This window comes from Amblyomma maculatum, chromosome 2 (assembly GCF_055883805.1).
Source record: "Amblyomma maculatum isolate TAMU_Amacu chromosome 2, ASM5588380v1, whole genome shotgun sequence".
NCBI lineage: Eukaryota > Metazoa > Arthropoda > Arachnida > Ixodida > Ixodidae > Amblyomma > Amblyomma maculatum.
Window position 1 is genome coordinate 66814188 of NC_139345.1, and position 19535 is coordinate 66833722.

Here is a 19535-nt window from a genome sequence, read left to right on the forward strand (position 1 = left end):
TCTCCAATACCCCGAATGGTGTTTTGCGGCAGCAAAACCAAAACATCATTGGTGTAGGTTAAAAAAATGGCCCTACAATTAGCCAGAAAAGTCAAAATACAAGGTGCAAAATAAGTTGCCCTTTTAAAATAAATAATTGTGATTGTAAAAAGCTACAATATGATACGGCGCTAGGATTCTAGTACAATGTATTTCGGCAAAGGGCGACTTACTACAATTACTACTCTGGCAACACATGAAACCAGCGCCATGTTTGTATGCAAAATGGCCACCAAAATATTAGCGAAGCGGCGCATGTGCGCCTTCAGAAATTTGAGGTTCACGAGCCACTACCCAAAGCTTCTTAACCCGGACATCGACGCAGAATACGCGTACACTGAAGAACCAAAGTACCCGCCAATTTTGGACACTTCTTACCTGGCCAAGAAGAGGCGCGAGAGGGAAGAATGGCGAGACAGCGTCAAGGCGATGCCCACCGTTCCGCAGAAACTGCAAATGTTTGCCGAAAAGGGTCTTCAGTTCTCCTACACACTAAACCCAGATGTCTTATATTACAACTCTCTTCCAGCATATCAGTACGCGACGCGCACGCACCTGATCGAAGGGTTGCCCGACACTTACGGGCAAGTGGATGTTGAAGATGCGTATGCTCGACTGAAGTCCCACTTGGTCGATGCCATCGCTACAGAACTGGATGCGCATGGAAGCAGCGAAAAATTTCGGCGAAAATACAGTGAATCAACCAAGCAGAAGAATATCATCACAGGTGTTTTGTCTGTGCTCTTGAAGGGCCTAGCCAAGGACGCACCTCACCTGAAATCTGCGCAGGTTAGTAAAAAGGAAACATGAAGATGTGAAATCGTAACGTAAAATGAACAGCTGTATGCCCTTATGTAAATGAGCGCACGGGTGTTTTGCTGGTAATCATAACTATGGAACAAAATAATTAAGAACAAAAGGCGTATATATTTCACCGCAAGCTGTACATTTAGTTGCACTCGCAGAGCAGGACAGCCGCTTTATGCATAACCATGTTGAGGCAACAAAATTCTTGCATCATTCCTCTTTCAGGTGGACTTGACACCACGCTGCGATGCTTTTTGGGTACATGGCCGGTACTATCCCAATGAGCGGAGGAAATACAAGGACAAGGAAACTATTCCCATGAATTTGCAATACAAGGATACCCCCGACGCTCAAGTTAGGATCACAGAGCCACTTGTTCCTGTGAGCAATTCTGCTTCATGTTATTGGTTTTGCGTTCGTGATGAAGTCACTAATTAGGGTGATATTAACTTCCTTTTTGGACAGTACACTGTGGGCTGCACAGTCGCAATTTGGGCCCGGAAATTTATGCAATAAAAACCTCGAAGTAGGCAGCCATTTAGGCTCTAGGCAATATTGAGCTAGGTACTATAAACCAAAATTAGTCATTCTGCTTATACTTCATATTTATTACCAATGCTTCTTGATAACACATACTTTATCTCTATTAACTGAAATGCTATTAATGAAAAAAGGCAATCAGCTCGACCTGGTAAGCAGTTAGCACAAAAGAACAGCGCATGATTTGTCACTGAGACCACGCAGTCCCTGAAGCATGCCACAATAAAGCATGTTCTCAAGTTTTCAAACTTGAAGCTTCTTCTGTTTTTGGTAAGCATAGCAAAAATATTTACATTGAAAAGCTTCTTGCTGTGTCACATAATATTGAGGAGTGAGTCTAAAATACGAATGTTCATGTGCATTCAGGCTTTGAGATGATGTGGCTGTACCGTCTTTGCATAAAAAATCTCTGATTTGGAAAATAGTTTCAAGGCCTGTATTTTTTTTTACTAGTTTTTCCATCTTCGTAGAGGCAGTAGCAATAGCCCTTTCCATTCAGTCCTCGAAGTGCTTCTCATACTGCTTCTCAGAAAAGCAGTGCAAAAAAGACACAAAGACAAGAGGACAGGGACAGGCGCTGAATCAGCATCTGTCCTTGTCATCTCGTCTTTGTCCGCATCTTTTTTGCGCTGCTTTTCTGAGAACCATGTACCAACACGCCCAACTTGCCACATCATACTGCTTCGATTGGCTTCAATGATTTATCTATCAAGAGTCCAGAATTATCCAAGATGGTCATTCTTTCTGTGAATGTTTGAAAATTTGCACTGATTTAAGCCAGGCGCTGATATAACTCTCTTTGAGAATGCTTTTTGCTTTGGACACATTTGCAGCAGCATCCTTGATTTTCTCAAGGCCATATTTGACCATTTCAAAGGACAGGTTGGCACGAGCAATACTTTGCATGAGGGCACTGAAGAATATGCTCCAAGGAGGATTGGTGATAATTAAGGCAAGCGAGTGGTGGTATAATGATGCATTCTTGGATGAGCACAGTGGCTTCAAAAGTGCTGTCATAAGGATTTCATCATGCTCTCTACTGGCAAGCATCATACATGAAGAACAGTGTTGGAAGTAACTGGCTTGGAAAGGCATGCTGCAGCATTAAGCACCATGCTCATTGCTACATACTTATCATGTGCGATGTACGTCACCCTTACAAGCTACTTAGATGCTAATTTGTGCCGTAACGGCACTGTTTGTGTTGATTCAGGAGAACGCAGTGTTCTTTCGTTTTGTGCTTCAGTTCTGCGTTTCCACATTGCGAACAACTTTTTTGGTGGAGTGCACAATTCTGAAATATAGATGAAACAAATTAGGAGCACACTCAAGCTTCACCTTCAGAGCAGACGTGGTAACGTTTTTGACACTGCCTTTTCATTTCATGAATTTCTTTTAATTCAAAGACTGACACAGAGTTTGGCAAAGTCAAATATCTCTAGTTGGTTTGGTTTCTTGGGCAGAGAAAGGCATAGTATTTGTCTCACTTCTTAGTGGACTCCTGCAACTTACAATGAACGGCATATAATGAAGGTACCGTCGTTGGTTCGAATCCCTTTCGCAAATTGGCCACCAATTTGACGAGCAGAAGAATGATAAATGGGAAGCGAAGTTGTACGACACTATCCTGAATGCTGTACAAAGAAAGGTTGTGTCACAGTTTTGATAACGAAATCATTTACATATTTTCCCCAACACGTTTTTCTCAATTCCAGGATACGGCTGCTACTTTTCGGTCCAATGAGCCCTGTAGACTATCACCTAATAAATAAATATCAATGGTATGCTTACAAAAATTGACAGGCAAATGATGGATCTGTTCAGTAGAAATGCATACCATTAATTTTTCATTTTCCTTTGCATGACACGACACACATACATATTACTTTACAGCCACCTTTAATTGCACACTCTCTTCTATGTCCATCTTTGCACTTGCATGCTTCTGCAGTTTACAGCTTAAGAGCAGGATCACCCATCTTTTGCTGATGCACTTCCTGAAGCTGTTGCTGCTCGGCTCACTGTGCTTGCTGCACATCTTTGACATTTTAGACACCGGTTGTTGAGAGGCCCCATTTTCATGAAATCCACTCACAAGCTCCGTACAGCACTGCTAAATTTCAAGGGAGGCTTACACACAACCATTTCAACAGAAGAGTAGCATCTGGCACATGCACTTCGCTTTCTCATCTGGACTCCTCGCCTCAGCTTACTTTTCATCGTAGCCACTCCATGTAGTTGTTCATGTAGCACCAGCTGTTCTCAGGTCGCACTTTCCTCCACTGTCATCAGAACGTTCTTCATCCACGGTAGCCATCTTCTGGCACCTCCATCTTCTCCTGTATAATTGGAAATGGGATTTCCTTCTCCACTTTGCCACCTGCCAGCTTTGGCAAGTTCTCAAGATATTTCAGAGAACAACAGACGCTTCGTTAGAAACAACCTCTTCGGTGATCAGGTTCTACAGCCAACATATTTCAACTGTGACATAGTTAAAACAGCAAGGATTGGGCCTGGTTGCTTGTACACAGTTGTGAACTGTGCAAAAATTTTAGCGACGTTCACGACCATGTAACATAGTGCTTATTCCTCATCACCTTCATATTTCTCCAAACAGATAGTGAGCCTGGATGACCCTCTTGTGTGTAGTAAAGAAGTTCCAGAATTTCCTTACCATCCATCCTACATGAAGTTCAAGTGGAGGCACAAGGTCCTAACCAGTCTTCCTGGTAAATTCCCCTGATCTTGAGTGTTTATTCACACTGTTGGCTCATTTCACTGGTCCAGTGCTGCCTCTACTTCCGTATTAATGCACCTGGCAACAGTTCATGCTCAGGCTGCCTTTTTCTTGCCTTTAGATTAAATATATGGCTGTGGTACAAGTACCACTGCTGTAGCCAGCTAAGGCGAGTAGAAAAAGTGTAATGATCACTAGGAGAATAGTATGCTGTAATGAATCGGCAGCCTAAAAGTGTTTGTGTATGATGCAAGGTTGGAGGCAGTCACTTTTCAAGGTTGAGCCACTTTGTGATGTAATAAAAGCATGTGTCTTTAACTATCTGCATTGAAAGTGGACAACCTCTATACCTTTAAACAAACATACTTGTATGCCAAGTGTTTTATGGGGACACTGTGCTGTTGGCACGGCGAATTGCTAGATCTGGTAATGGTTCATATACTATCTAGAAAAATAAAATAACAACAAACAGGGTTGGCTAGCATGGCTGTAATTCGGGAAAGGAAAGAATTTTAGTAAGCTTTATTATGTAAGTTGAATGAAAATTTCCTTTGCAGAAATATTCAAACATTTGCTTACTGTGAAAACTGACTAAATTGCAACCAGCTAAATATTGGCTGCCTTCATCTTTGCCATATTGTCCATAGTTGGAAAGCCATTTCGTTCATTTCATGCACTGTGATGACCCTGTGGCTGTGGCACTAAGTTGTCAAGCTCAGGTTTGTTGGTTTGATTTATATTAACAAGTTCCCACACAAAATGTGAAAGCACCTCTTAAAAAAAAGAATAAAAAATTGGTTAACTTGTAAATGTAAAATTAAATGTAAAATGTAAATGTAAACTTGTAAAATTGGTAAATGTTAACTTCTTGAAAGGGTGGTTTCGGGCTGGTGTTCATAAAAATATCTTAAACCCACAAATTAAAAAAAAAAAAAAATCTCTTCATTGCTGCCTAAGAGAATGATCAATTATTGACTTAAATAAAAGCCAGAATATATATTACTTAAAAGGAAAACAAAAATTATGATTGCCAAAATTTAAGATTTGTGACTGAAAAGTGCAGAATGACAGCACAGAATGCCACAAATGAATAACTAGAATGCTCAAGCTGCTGTCTGGAAAATTTGAGAGACTAGCACAAAGGTTTACACAGATATATAATGCATCCAGTCAGAAAATAGGAGAATAAAATATCTAGAATATATATTCTTTGCATTACTGTGTCAGAAATGAATGTTCAGAATAACAAGACTCTGAGATAAACTTTACGGTCGGCAACAACAGAAACAAAAAAAGTTTCTCACATGCCGTGCTCTGGTCCTTTGCACTGTTTTGAGGACAGTTGTTTGCTACACAGCTGGCGGTGTGGAATTGTTCAAAATCTTTAGGAGGTTGAGAAAACTGAGTCTCCTCAGCAACGGCCGAGACAAAATTTACATGCTGACATCTGTCAATAGCCTGGGCTTGTTGTGGGTACCCTTTATGAACTAAAATAAGTTGAATGGACATCTTTTCATACAGAGCCGTTGTTTATCACTACAGAGTTGAGTGTTGGTGCTGTGATATTGCTGCTAAGCAATATTTGGTGCAAGGCCATGATACCATCTAGGATGCCATGCTTGCTGCCATCGCCCACTGTTGACAGGCTTTGTGTCATGGTTAAATTTTTTTTTGTTTCATTATATGGCCAAAAAAAGACTGACTGAAACTGAAGTACACTTGATGTGTAATATACTGAGCGGAATATTTGTCCAGAAGCGGCACGGATCGCTCAGAATGGTGCTTTTTTGCTCCGTCATTCAAATTGAACGATTTGAATAGGCACAGTTAGCAGAGTTAAACTGCAGTTGATAAATATTGACGTGGGTATTTTTATTTCATTTCAATGTACCTCATATTCTGGGTGCGGTTCTGGCTTGTAAAGATTCTTTAATGCAACTATAAATAGGTACAAAATGGCCTTAAGGCCTACTTATAGAACTGAGGCAGATTTCATATGGCTGGCACAGGCATCTGCTTACTGAAGTTTAAAACAACAGACTGCATATTTTGGTTCTTGAATAAAATTGTGTGTTTATTTAGCCTGCCTACTGATTCATTGCCAGTTTAGTATCTTGAAAATAGCCCTGACCTGAATAACAGAATCCAATGTGTGCACAGCCATAAAGTTTTGATTTGCAGTCTTGAGACAAAATTTACATGCTGACATCTGTCAATAGCCTGGGCTTGTTGTGGGTACCTTAACGCTCTGCTTTAGCAGCCATACAGTGTTGGTGTGAAGTGTTACTTCTTTACTTGCGTGTAGTGAACCTGAAACATGCTTTGATGCACTTAATTTAAAAAATAACTACTGTGACCAGATCAGCTTGTACAAAGTCTGTGGGTATGTTTGTGCTCAAAGGATTGCTGCTAAAGTCCATTACGTTGCTGTCAGAAGTTCACATTGCGTCCGCTTTCACTACTGCAATTTTAAAGAGAGTTTTGTCGAACACAGCTGGGTTCTTCACTCTGTCGAGGTTGTGGTGGTCGCAGGTGGTCTGAATGGGTATGGATGTCCACAGCATCTAAACTCTTTTCTAGGGACATGGCCATTTCACGACTGCAACTTTCCCTTGCTGAGTATACGGCAGCGCAGTATGCTGACTGGCCACCATGACTCCCCGTTCAGAACAGCTGAGGAGGTGCAAGATGCAACAAATGCCGCAGCTCTGCTTGCAGGCTTTGCCTGGCTCAATGGCGTGGCAACGCAACTGGGTATGGAAGCACCAATTAATCTGGTGGCTATTGATTGATGGCTGCCACTAGGCCTCTAAATAGTGCCTGTTACTGTTGCTGACTGCCTGTGAATGACGTCTGTCGCTGCATTATGATAATGAAAGGCAAGTTACATGCATAAGTCTGTTGATAATGTACAACTGCAAATATTGATATCCCTATGCACATAGCTGACATTATTGTATAAGCTGATGGAAACTGCATATTATTATAAGGATACCGTTGAACCTGGACATGTCGATTTTGAAGGGCATCACAAAATAGTTCTGCACCTTGATAATTCAGTGTATAATAATGGCAATAGCTAAGCTTATCTGTAACCAACAAAGAAACATGGCACGCATTTTGCCATGACGTGCCACTCGCCATTGTGGTGGCAGCACACAGTTTACTAGATGTGGCTAGGCCTAACCTTCACATTGAAGTTGCTGCAGATGGGCTTGGTTACTAGCCACTGCCTGTCATGAGTTCTGTTATTGGCTCACGAGGTTCATTGCAAGTGCTTGCCGAGTAGTGCCAGTGGGCAGAGGTTGAAGCATCATGTAAGAGCTGCCATTGGGCTGAAATTAGTAGGTTTGCTTGACTGCATGACAGAGAAGTGGCATGCAAAGTGAATACAAGAGACTGTGCCTCATACCTCATGCTCACTTTTGTCACATGGTTTCACAGTGTCACTGCCGTTAGCATGCAAGTGCCAAGGCTGCACAGAGTGTTCAAAAAGTGTGATTAGAAGAAGAGCCACTTGTAGAGATCTGGTGCAATAATGCACACTTCAGTTTATCAGACTAGTGAAACTGCAGACTGAAAATCGCACACGATTTTCCCCGATACTCTTAAACAGGATTTCCAAGTGTGTTTGATATAGGCTATAATTATTCAAAATGTCTAGCCTGAACTGTAATCCATATTGTAAATGGAGAGGTACAAGGAGGGCCCGATGCTGTGCTTTTGCAGGGTTCACCATATACCATGATCCCACATACCCTCTGGTGAGCCAGGTCATCAACACGGATGGGCAGCACTGGACTTTTGCAGTGTATCAGCTCAACACACTTCGCTTCCATGAAGACTACTATGAAAGTAACCCACTTCGCAACCTTTGCTGGACATCTGGCAACCTACGACTTTTTGAAGCTTATGAGAACGGGGAGCTTAAGGGTGTGGATGATAGCGTGTTCAAACATCTGCTTCGGTTCATGCTTTGTCAACCCAAGGTGCCTGAAGGAGTGGAGCTCCGTCCATACTTGGGCGTGGACGACCGTCCTGAAGAAGAGGTGCAACAGCACCGGGCACAGTGGATACGAAATTATGACTGTCGATTCAATTTGACTGAAGCTCTCAAAAAAGAAGTTCCCCTCTGGGTGAAGATCTACAAGTGGCACCCAGATGCCCCACCTTCACCGCATGTCAAGCTAAAGTAGGTTGTGCAACAGTAGGGACACAGCTTTTCCCAGTAGTGTAGCTTTGATGTTCAATTAAAGCTGGAGGTCAGCATACATTGACCCTTTGCAGTACAGTGATGTGGTCTTTTTGGCCTTTCATTTTTCATAGTTGTTGGCACCCCTGGAAAGTTACTTGGGGCTATGCAGTAGATAATGAGCTGCTACATGTTATCATTACAAAAGACTTGGTCACGACTCAATTATGCATTTCCATATTTGTTCTTTATGGGTGATGCTATATTTATTATATCACAGAAGTGATATGCTTACTTAGAGGGCAAAGTGGTGTCCTGACCGTTTGCCTAATATATTCACTATCCACACTTACGGTGACCATGCTTAGAAAAGTGAATCGTGCATTTGAATTTGAGATAAGTGCTGTTCAGAAGCTTGGAAACCTGCATGAATATTTTAGAGGAATACAATTTTTTTTTGTCTTAGAAGTTATTTTGAACAAAGTAACATTCGTCATGACACAGCCGTGATCCTGGAGCTGAATCCACATTTCTGGTCAGGCAAAAGTTTTCTTTTTTCCAGCTTTTCTGACCTGATGAATGAAGCGCTGCTTAAGGTCATGTTACAAACACACTGCAAGAAGGTTGTCCACAACGGGTATAGAAAGCCGGTGATATAAATAGATTTTGAATTGCCTATCATCCTCCCGCAAAAAATTATTAATCTGATACATATAGCACCGGAGATATTGGTGAATAAAATCAGCCTCCACATTTTCCTTCTCAACTACTACATCAAGCTGAGCAAGAAAAAAAGTTGGCGAGGTTTAACTCTTCTAAACCTAGATATACAGAGCCAAAAGATCTGCTGATGATTGGAGGTCGCCTGATGCTGCCACCCAAGAATTGACATACTCAGTCCAGCGTGTGCCTCATCCAAGGTGACACTGGAGGAGAAACTGCCAGCAAAGCAACTAACAGTCTCCTAGCCACGTGGTAATACAGCGATGTAGCTAGCGAATCTAAAGTGAAGCAACTATTATACCCTCTCCTAGTCACTAGGTGGTATCACAGCGGTGGAGCCGGGCGAGTGCGTGCAGGTGCGCCTCTCCGTAGAGCTTGGCAGGTGTGCAAAGAAGTGAGTGCTGCCGACTCTGCACGTTGCACCTGCACCGTCAAGTGCGCTCCACCAACTCAAGGTCAAACATTCACCAAACTTGATCTTAGCAGACGTGTGGTAGTAGAGCTTTCGCTCCTAAACAAAGAACAGAAAAATATTGCACTTCGGCCATGATTGCACCACCAAGCCAATCTGGCTCGGTTGTGTATTTTTTCCACTTGTTCTCGTCACAGCTTGACAGTAGAGGAGTGAGGGGGAAGGGAGCTAGATGTGTTGCAGTTTTTGGCGAGCCAGCAACAGCCTCTTCCCGGTGATGTCACGTGAGTCTCTAGATGCTCAGAGGCAAAATTAGTGTGAAATATCAGCGCAGCTGGTTGCCACGACTGGCAGCAGCATTTAAAAAAAAAAAAGAAAATCATTGGAAATTATTAGCTCAGTTCTGAGGACTTGTATGCAGCATGCAAGCTCAGTGTCATATGCTTCATGCGATGCAAGTATATGCAGCATGCAAGCTCAGTGTCATATGCTTCATGCGATGCAAGTATATTAGGCACTTTTTGAACCTCCTTTTTGGGACACTTCAACAGTAGAACCTCATTTTTCCCTCTTTGGTCTGAAGTGATGCAGAGCTCTCACAAATAAAATGTAAAATTAGGCTTCCCTTTGTTTGTTGCAAGCATGAGTTGAGCGAACAGTAAGAACATATTTTAGTCAAGGGAAAAGAAAGAGTCCACTGCTAATATATGTTATATATACATGGGTGTGTTCAGATAAGAACGGTAATTGAGGTCCCATGACCATTTTTTGTTTTCTATGAAGTCTTTATATGTGGTGGGCAAATGTCTCGACACAAAGGAATGAATCTTATTTTTGCAAAGTATTCAGTATTCTCGGAAAAAAAATCATACATCACATTAGAGGTGGTTTTTGCCATTTCAAAAAGTTGCAGGTTCGGACCCCTGCTGCTTGTACACTAAAATTTTGCTGTGCATTATTTTTTAATCAAAACATCTACGCAAGTTTTACACCAAGGAAAAATATTAAAACTATTTCTTGCCGAACTTGTTTTAATAAAAAATGCAAACTTTGCACCGGGAGCAAACGCCCTGCTAAACAGTCTATTTTGAATCCTACATTCTGGCACGAAGAAGCAAGTTGTTGTCACCAAAACTTTTTGTCTAGATTTTCGAGGCTATGGTCTTAATTTCAGACAAAATTGGAGGCTCTAGACCATTAGCTGTTTTCTCCACAATGCATAAAATTTAGCAAAATTTAGAAAAAAGCAAAAAAGGGGACAATGGATTTCAATCTAAAAAAAAAACAAAACTCGATTTTTATTATCTCCCAAGAACCCTCAATACCTCACAATTATTAAGGACTGAAAAGGTGTTTCTAAAAAGTTCCGTTGCACTGAAAAAAAATTGGATGCTTAAAGTAGCGTTCCTCTACCCCTGTTGCATCACACACTCAAGGACAAAGTTTTTCCTGACTCTCTTATAATGAATTCGAGTGGGAGAGCAGGCGCATTCGAGAGCACTTCGAAAGTGCTCTCAGACAAGCGGGCGCCCTCCAGTGGGAGAGCAGGAGTAGAATCACTGGCTTCCAGTGGTAGAGGAGGAGGGCTTTTCCTCCGCTGAGAGCACCCGAGTGCACTCCCGGCTGCTCCCTCGTCTAAAGCGAGAGTAGAAGTTGCATGGCATAAAGCGTCATATCCGCGCCATATTTTTTTCTTCTTCTCTTGAGTCGGCGACACTCGAAATGGCGGCTGCAAAACGTCTGCGCTCGGGCTAGCGGAAAACATTGCTCAGGTGCTGTATGCATGCTTGAGAGTCGCTGCTGGCGTCGAAAGGGCCAAAAAAGGCAGATCGCCGCGCTGTGAGAACAGAGGCATACAAAACAAGCGGTTCTAACACAGCGTTGGCCTCTCCTTGGGTTGCAACTACTGCCACTGCAGGCAGGTGGAGAATGCTGCGGAGAGAAGTGCAGTCACATGGTCGTGGCGCGCTGCTCTCGAAACGCAGAGAGCGTTCCCGTGGCAGGACAGTAACGCCCTCGCTCGGCGTGCTACTGTACTGCTCTGTACTGCTTGGCGCCTCTGCTCTCGTCCCCCCAACCGAATGCACCATTAGTAGAAGGTGTGCGTCTGTTTTTGAAATCTGCTTCGGCATCGTTGTCAACACTTTCCCAAGAGAACATGACAACTGCACATGTGAACAAAATCCATTAAAGAGGCTCGAGTTATGCAATATATTTGTCCAGACAAATTTATCAGGCTTTTATGCAGCACCGTCACGGTCCCATGAGGCGACGTTTCAGACACACTGCAGGTGATAGCTTGATTCCACAGATCTCCTACGCAGATCTCCTACGGTGTAACATCAACATTTGAGTTCTATGCTGTACAACAGAATCACATTAATCCAAATTTTCAGCACAGAAATTTGGTTTATAAAAATATGAGTTGTGCCTAAAATTAGCCACTTCTAACGATGCACTGGTATTCTTTGTGTGATGGGATAATGGCTAGCACACGTCATCTCTAGCTTATGTTGTTGCCGACATTGTCCGCTATATAAGCATCAAGTCTGAAGTGTTGCGAGAGTTGCAGCCATAAGGGACAGCAAGTAACCTGTGCCACACAGTGAAACTGCAAAGGCATGGTTGTGTTCCTACTGTACCATAACACTAACTAAAAAAAAGTGTGCATTAATCTTGGGGCAATCGCTGTAATCTATGACCTGATATAGCCGCTGCGATGTATACAAACATCCCAAGACATTTACAGTCAGTCATTCTGTACATTGCCGTCTTCCTGTACACAAACGATAGAAGGTGGTGGGTGATCAGCTTAACATCTGAAGCTTCCAGCAGAAATTTCTTCGGAGATTAGGTGGTTGCCGGAGAGCTGGATCTGAAACAAGTTTTGAAAGGTGGTGTTTTAAGCACTTGTATTTTCTGAAGAGAATGTTCTGGAACACACCTGAAATTACATGCTCCACCATCTTCTGTTTCTGCACTGCCTCAGCAATCAAAGTCGAGGACGAGTATGGACCGAGAGGCTGGGTTTCAAAAGAAAAAGCAATGAAAGTTATGCACAAACCATTGTAACAGCACATTCAGATGCAAGCAGCAGTTTACCTGTGTAGGATGTATGTCACGCGAGAGCAATTTGGATCATAAAATCATCAGCTAGACTATACCCACTGTAGGGCAAAGACCTCTTCCATATTACTCCTGTTAACCCGGTCCTGTGCTAGCTGCATCCACTTGACCCCTAAGAACTTCTTAACCTCATCCGCCTACCTAATTTTCTGCCACCACTTGCTACGCCTTCCTTCCCTTGGAATCCAATGTGTTACCCTTATTGAACATCGGTTATCCCTCTCTTCACACTTCACATCCTGCCATTGCCTATTCCTTCTTCTCTATTTAGACTAGAATGTCTTTAAGTCGAGTTATTTCTCTGACCTACTCCGCATGCTTTTATCTCTTAATCTTATACCCACCATTTTCCGTTTCGTAGTTCTCTGCGTTCTCCTCAACTTAAGTATAACCTGTGTCATTGGCCTCCACAAAGAGAAGCGCTAACAAAATACAGGAGTAACGTCGCATGACGACATCCTTAACAACGCCAATGAGGACAAAAAAAAAAAGCGAAAGATAGTTTGGAGTCAAATGACTTCGCAGTATTCCTAAATAAATAAATAAACAAATATTACAGGTGTCTCACTACCCTGCTTTTTTGTTTTTCTTTTCCCTGCTTTTTCTTTCCCTGACCACGCAACCGAAGGGGCGCTCACTTAACCACCTTCATCAGCAATCAAAGCCATTGACAAGGCCTTCCAGAACTTCCGTGTGACATGTGACTGGTTTCTTGATTATAGAAGTATTGAAGCTCTATTGATGCCTTGAGCAATGCTATTCAAGGTTGCCAGTTGTGAATTGCGAGACACTGTTATTATGTTGTTGCAACCTCTCGTTCATGCACGCTAGGTTCTGACAACACAAGTCACAACTGGCAACCCGGCAGCACACTGCTCAAGGCATAACTATAAACTCCTGTTCAACAGAACATCAATCCTTATAAGATCAAGAAACCAGGTCAAATGGGAGTTATGGGAGGCCTTTGAAATGGTTTCGATCATGGATGAAGGTGGTTATGTGAGCAGCCCTTAGGTTACACTGACCAGGAAAGAAAAGGTGTTTTATCTGAACAGAAAGGCAAGGCACTGTGAGGCCTGTTAGATGCTTGCTGTTCTTAGCTTTTTGTTCTTCCCTTTTGTTTTCTTAGTTTTTCTCATCCTCATCGCTGTTGAGTTGTAAGTTTGCATTTGTTGTGTTGTGTCATTCCTTCTCTATTTTGTTAACGCACTTCTACATTATGATGCACAACCAACCAGTTCAGTGTAACGCTTGCTGAAACTATGCAGTGTTCATTTACGAGTAATTGCATAATGATTCCCACCTCATAGTGCAGTGTCTAGAACTTTAAGCAACTTAAATGCTGCTTAACAAGAAAAGAGTTTGTAGCTAGATTCTTGGCACTGCACTTTTTAGTATGTAAAAATTCACTGCTATTTTTACATAGCATTTTACTGCTGTTTTGAGTCCACAGCTAAACCAACTACATAGTATTACATTTCCCACAGGAACGCTATAATGTTCTGAAATGAAACAGTCCTCGGCTGCTTCGGTCACAGTGCCTTTGTATGGAGTGCTTTCCATTTGCATACATCAAACATTCTTCATGTAATCAATGGTCGTGTCGCAGAATATACCTATCCGCTATATGAAAATGAATTGCTGGAAGCCAGGCAATTTCACAAGCCTATTCATATTTGCTTCTGCTGCTTGGAGTCTTTCATAGCCTGAGTTGCTTTAGGATGTTGACTCCATAAACCATACTTAACACATTTTTAAAATTTTTATAAAAAGTATTTCCGTGCTCTTTTAGGTTACAGCACAAAGCAGTGGGCAGCTAAATATGATGTAATATTTAGTAAGGAAACATCATTTCTTTAACATGAATTTAATGATCAGAGAACCAACCTGCTGATGCCTACACTGCCAAATATATACAGTCGAACCCGGTTATATCGAACCCGGATATATCGAATTTTGGGCATATCGAACTCACGGAATATCCCCTTGAAAATCCCATGTAAAAGTATAGGAAAGCCGCGTCATATATCGAACTTAATTTCACTGGTCGTTCGATATATCGAACTCCGCACCACGCACTGGAAAATGTGCCTTCCCCAAAGACGATCGCATCACCCTTGGCCGTTTGCCGCATGACGTTTTCAAGCCACGCGCGGAAGGAATGAGAGGGGACAGTTCGGCGACGGCTGGTCTGGGCAGCGCCGCCATTCCTCAAAGGCGCGCATCTGCAATTATCGTTTCCCGCGCGCCAACACATGACGTTTGCAAGCCATGTGCGTGGGTGTGCCCATCCTTTTGCCGAGCTATCTCTCTCCTTCAGCACGCGCTACGCATGCGCCAAGCCAGCTCAGCCCGTTTTCAGACAGGCGTCGGACGTTTTCTGCAGCGTTTGTTGCGAACCCTCTGCACGCGGCGGCTGACGTGGCTATGGCGCCTGCGGACGTTAAAAAGCGACAGCTCTCGCTCTGTTTTTTTTTTTTTTTTTTTTTTTTGCGAGTCATCCTTTCTTATCGTTGTGCTGTTCGGACGTTAAAAAGCGGCAGGTGTTTTTTTTTTTTGTTTTCCGGGAGTCGTTTATCCTTCATGTATGAATCAACGAAAGCACGAGTCAGCTGCTGCAATCATGAGGCGCGATAAATCGAACCAGGCTTGTGCAATCAAGCCTTCACGGGCACTGTTCGCTCCCCACCACCGCAGGAGCTATCAAAAGATAAACGCGCCCTGATGTTATCGCTGCGCAGCATCTTGGCACGCTGCCAATGAGCTGTGGATGAGACGACCGAAACGGACTGACGCGCGCCATCGACATGCAAGCGAAAACGCTCGCGATTTCTGCCCCGGCCACACAGATACCTTTAGAGCTGCCGCGGTGGCTCGAGCGGCGAGAGGGACGCAGTTCCAACAAGTTTGAAATTTTTCGCTCTGTCGCTGCCGCTCGTCGCTGAGATCGCTCGTCGCTGAGATCGCTCAATCGCTTGCATGTGAGCGAGCTGGCCTTAACGCTTTTTTTTTTCTTTTTTTCAAATTCTCGGGTGCAAAAGTGGAGGGTGGGTTCATTATGCGACAAATACGGTATCGTTTTTTCACATCGTAAGGGCCGTCACAAGCCGATTTTTGTATATCGAATTATCAATATATCGAACTATCGCGATCGACTGTAGCTAAAAAATCAGACGAAGTTTTCTGTAGTTCTGTTGTTCATCATGATGTGTGGAACAAATCGGTAGTAAGTTACTAGAGCCGTAACTGTCTAGCTTTCTAATTTGTAGGCAATTCTGAACTGATGTGTAAGTAAGGATGTCACGTAGTGACATTCTCGAAAGGGACCGCTAGAGGACTTACCAGGGAGCCTTCACCTGTCTCTGGCGGCCAGACAGAGGGAATGCTTTTATCTATGGTATCCAGCAGTGCTGCAAACTGATGCTGCAGACTTTTGGCATCTTCGTCCAGGCTGCACAGCACCAAAGCACGTAGGAGGTCTCTGCACTCCTCTAGAAATTGTGGCAAAGTTTTGCGCAGATTAAAATTTCGGGTACTGTGACTTTATTTAAATTTGCATTATGGCAGGCTTGGGCGCCTGCCTCAAAAAAGAATATTCGCCACGCTGCGGTAGCTTAATGGCTAGGCCACTCAAGTAGTAAGCCCACGGACAAGTATTTGACGTTACGTACAGCGGCCATACTTTTATGGAGGCGAAATGCAAGGGGCCCATGTACATTGCGATATCAGCACACGTTAACGATTACCGGGTGGTCTAAATTAACCTGGAGCCCAAATTATGGTGTTGCCCATGTTGCTTAAGGGGTATTAAAACACCATGTACAGTATATCATACCATACCGTACTGTAATATGCCAAAAGAGAAAGCAATGTCTGCATGCAACCAGGCATTCCCAATAAAGAAAAAACTTCAGTGGGTGTATCTTTACCAGGTTTATGTAAATAGTACCTTTTTCGCTTGAAGTGAATTAGACAAGGGCAGTAATTTGCTTAGAATAATTTTTGCACGCAGAAAAGGCTGACGGGCACAATCATGAAAAAAAAAAAAGAAAGAATACATCGAAGCTATGTTGGCCTTTTACAAAAATGGCCATCTAGAATTGGAGAAGTTAGACTAGACACAGAACCAACCTATATGCAGTGCATGAGGTAAAGTCAGCTGAGCCGCGGGTGTTATGTGCCTCTTCCCAGCAGCTTCGTGTGTAGGAAAAAGAGATGGTTTGGATAAAAATTTGTCCCACGAAGAAAAATTCAAACTGTATGCCATATAATGGCTCACTCGCACTAGCGGTCGCTTTCCCAGATGAGTAGAAAGTAGCACAAGAACAAACTTCCACTTGAAGCATCTACAGCCAGCATTGCACTCGATGCCAAAACTACAGGACCACTGACACTTCAGTTCACCACACAGCGAGTTGTGTTACGCACAAGTAGAAGGCATGAAAGATGGAAGTTTCGCTATTTTATAGTATTTGATTGACACTTTCTTACACTGCTGGTCTTAAATGTGACTTCGTAATGTCATTGCTCCCAACTTAGCCATGCTCATTCTGCAAACATTATTTATTTTAGATGCATACTTTGAGACCTCAAATATCAACATAAAGACCAAACAGAATACCAAATACTACATCATTCGACTAACTATATGAGATTTTCAAATATACAACGTATGCTTCAGCGAACACTTCCAAAAATTCCTTGGCATAGTTTATATAAAAAAAAGAAAGATAATTTTATCAAGATACTCTCGGCTATTGTGGATGTAAGAAAACTCTGTGCTTTCTTCTGCTCAATAGCGGAACAAAGTGCGTTCAGTGTGTAGGAAGTTCGCTAGAAATGGCATGTCTGCTCATGACATGTTGCAACGACTATGGCACCCAATTCGAATTGCTTGCTCTGCTGTGCCGTGTCATGCACTTTCTTCTGTTGCTCTCAAAAATACACGACAATGGAGTTGGCAATGACTTTTACTTTTCTTGAAACAAGCGGCAAAGTGAAAGAATGTACATGGCATACAACAATAGAGCTTGCTGTTCGTATTGGCCACCGCACTCATTGCCACATGTCATCGGCGGATGTCGTGTTTCCATTGAGTATCCTGCGCATCTAATGTGCTCAATTTCACTTTTGTGCAAAAAAAAAAAAAAAGCACCAGATTTCCTCATGCTGCAGGGGCTGTAGAAAATTACTTTGCTTCCCAAACACTGGTATTGCATTGCCTTGCTTATAGCTTCGACATTACCCATTAGTACTAGCCACCCTATTGTGAAAGCCTAAATGTTAATTGGCAAGTTTTAGTTAACTGCTTAATTAAGATACTTTTCACAGTTAATTACACCTACCGTGGCTGAAAGTTTGTTCCTGAAAATATACTTTGTTTCTTTTTGAACTCCTTATTTCTATGAACGTTTAAATGTGTTCACAGAAACATCTAGTAGCACATGCATGCACCTAACTTTTAAAGAAATAGTAGGTGCCGGGTAAAAATCCTGCATAAAGGTCAGTAGACAGTACCTGCATCTGAAACTTATACGCATATGTAGTCCTTCTTCGCCAACACCATGGCCAAAACGACATTTCAACTGGTGGTGGCAGAAATGACTGTTCACAGGGTGAAACAAATTACACCTAAATGCAGGCCATTAAGGTGTGCCAGACAACATTCTTAGTACTATCACTGTAATGATAATGTAAAGGAGTACTAATGATCACAAATGCACTTTTCCTGTGTAGGCTTCGAATGGACTTGAAACAAAATTGAAAAATTTAGAAATCAGGGAAATTCTGCTTAGCATTATGGCACGCATTAGGGTTACATGGGCTGCAGTCGGCTGTCGCTACTACTTACAGCGATGCTGCCAGAATGGCATGTAATAGTGTTTGTTTTATTCTGCGGGGGACAAAGATTAAAAACGTGACACTGGTATGTATAGCCAGATCAGGAAGACACCGCTTTCCCCTGAAAACGGAGCTCTTGTAAGCCACAAAAGGCCAAACTATGAAATACAGGTGCCGCACTCACAAGCCAATTTCACAAGTAGATTGTGGTGCATCGACGCTTACTTTTGGAGTGGATGCCGAAGGTCTACTTCACTACCATCTACCATGAACCAGTGATCACAAGTCCTTTTTGATGTACACAGCATGAGTTTCAATCAAGAGGACAGGAAAATTTTCATCTACAATATTCTCAGCAACAAATATGTCATTTGTTGTCAAGCAAACATCAACATGCCCAGAAGGAGCCAAACAATCGATTTTTTTACTAAAGGAAAAAAAAATGGATGAAGTGCCGTCTTCGGTGTTCTCTTAGGACTGGCCGCCAAAGCCCCCACAAAGACCACCCAGCACACTTGCCTTGCAGCTTGTCAGCAGATGAGACCACCTCTGTAAGTGCGATGACGAGCGCCAAGTCCTCATAACGGGAGCCCTCTTTCAACACATACTTCTTCCGCTCCTGTTTCTTACGATTCCTTGACGTCCTCATGGTGGCAATGGACCTAAAAGAGGTACGTACATGTCAAAGCACTGCTGCGCAGACACCGTGACAAGTGCATTTCATTACCCTGACAGAGAGCTGCCACCGGCTACACTTCCAGCAACAGTCCTGGAGGTCACGCTAGCGATGTCGGAGAAAGCACCATCGTCAATGTCTCCTTCCCCTTGGCCATGGCAAAATATGAAAACACAAGTCCACCAGTAAAGGCACACGCATTTATAGTGCAAACCTGCTTGGCTAGGCAATACACAGTATGCATAGGAGCGCCCTTAGACAACCTCTTAAAAAAAAAAAAGAAGAAGGAAGCTAAACCAAGTCATGGTAATCACACACACACACACACACACACACACACACACACACACACACACACACACACACACACACACACACACACACACACACACACACACACACACACACACACACACACACACACACACACACACACACACAC

At 42.8% G+C, this 19535-nt stretch overlaps 2 protein-coding genes across 2 annotated transcripts in view; one reads left to right on the top strand and one right to left on the bottom strand.

Moving 5' to 3' along the window:
* Positions 1-235: 235 nt before the first annotated feature.
* On the top strand, positions 236-8418 carry mRpS30 (mitochondrial ribosomal protein S30). The gene is made up of 5 exons (XM_084594342.1): positions 236-828; positions 1072-1227; positions 4004-4115; positions 6704-6877; positions 7853-8418. Exons 1-5 carry the CDS (start codon positions 250-252, stop codon positions 8317-8319), a joined length of 1488 nt encoding a protein of 495 aa, XP_084450468.1. The 5' UTR covers positions 236-249; the 3' UTR covers positions 8320-8418.
* Positions 8419-11642: 3224 nt separating this feature from the next.
* Elp1 (elongator complex protein 1) overlaps positions 11643-19535 on the bottom strand; it is a 49379-nt gene continuing 41486 nt past the window's right edge. Inside the window, exons 29-33 of the mRNA XM_084594343.1 lie at positions 19145-19241; positions 18937-19079; positions 15919-16067; positions 12395-12473; positions 11643-12325 (exon numbers count right to left, since the gene is read on the bottom strand). Coding sequence (XP_084450469.1) covers positions 12258-12325; positions 12395-12473; positions 15919-16067; positions 18937-19079; positions 19145-19241 — 536 coding nt within the window. The 3' untranslated portion in view covers positions 11643-12257. The remainder of the gene's footprint in view (positions 12326-12394; positions 12474-15918; positions 16068-18936; positions 19080-19144; positions 19242-19535) is intronic.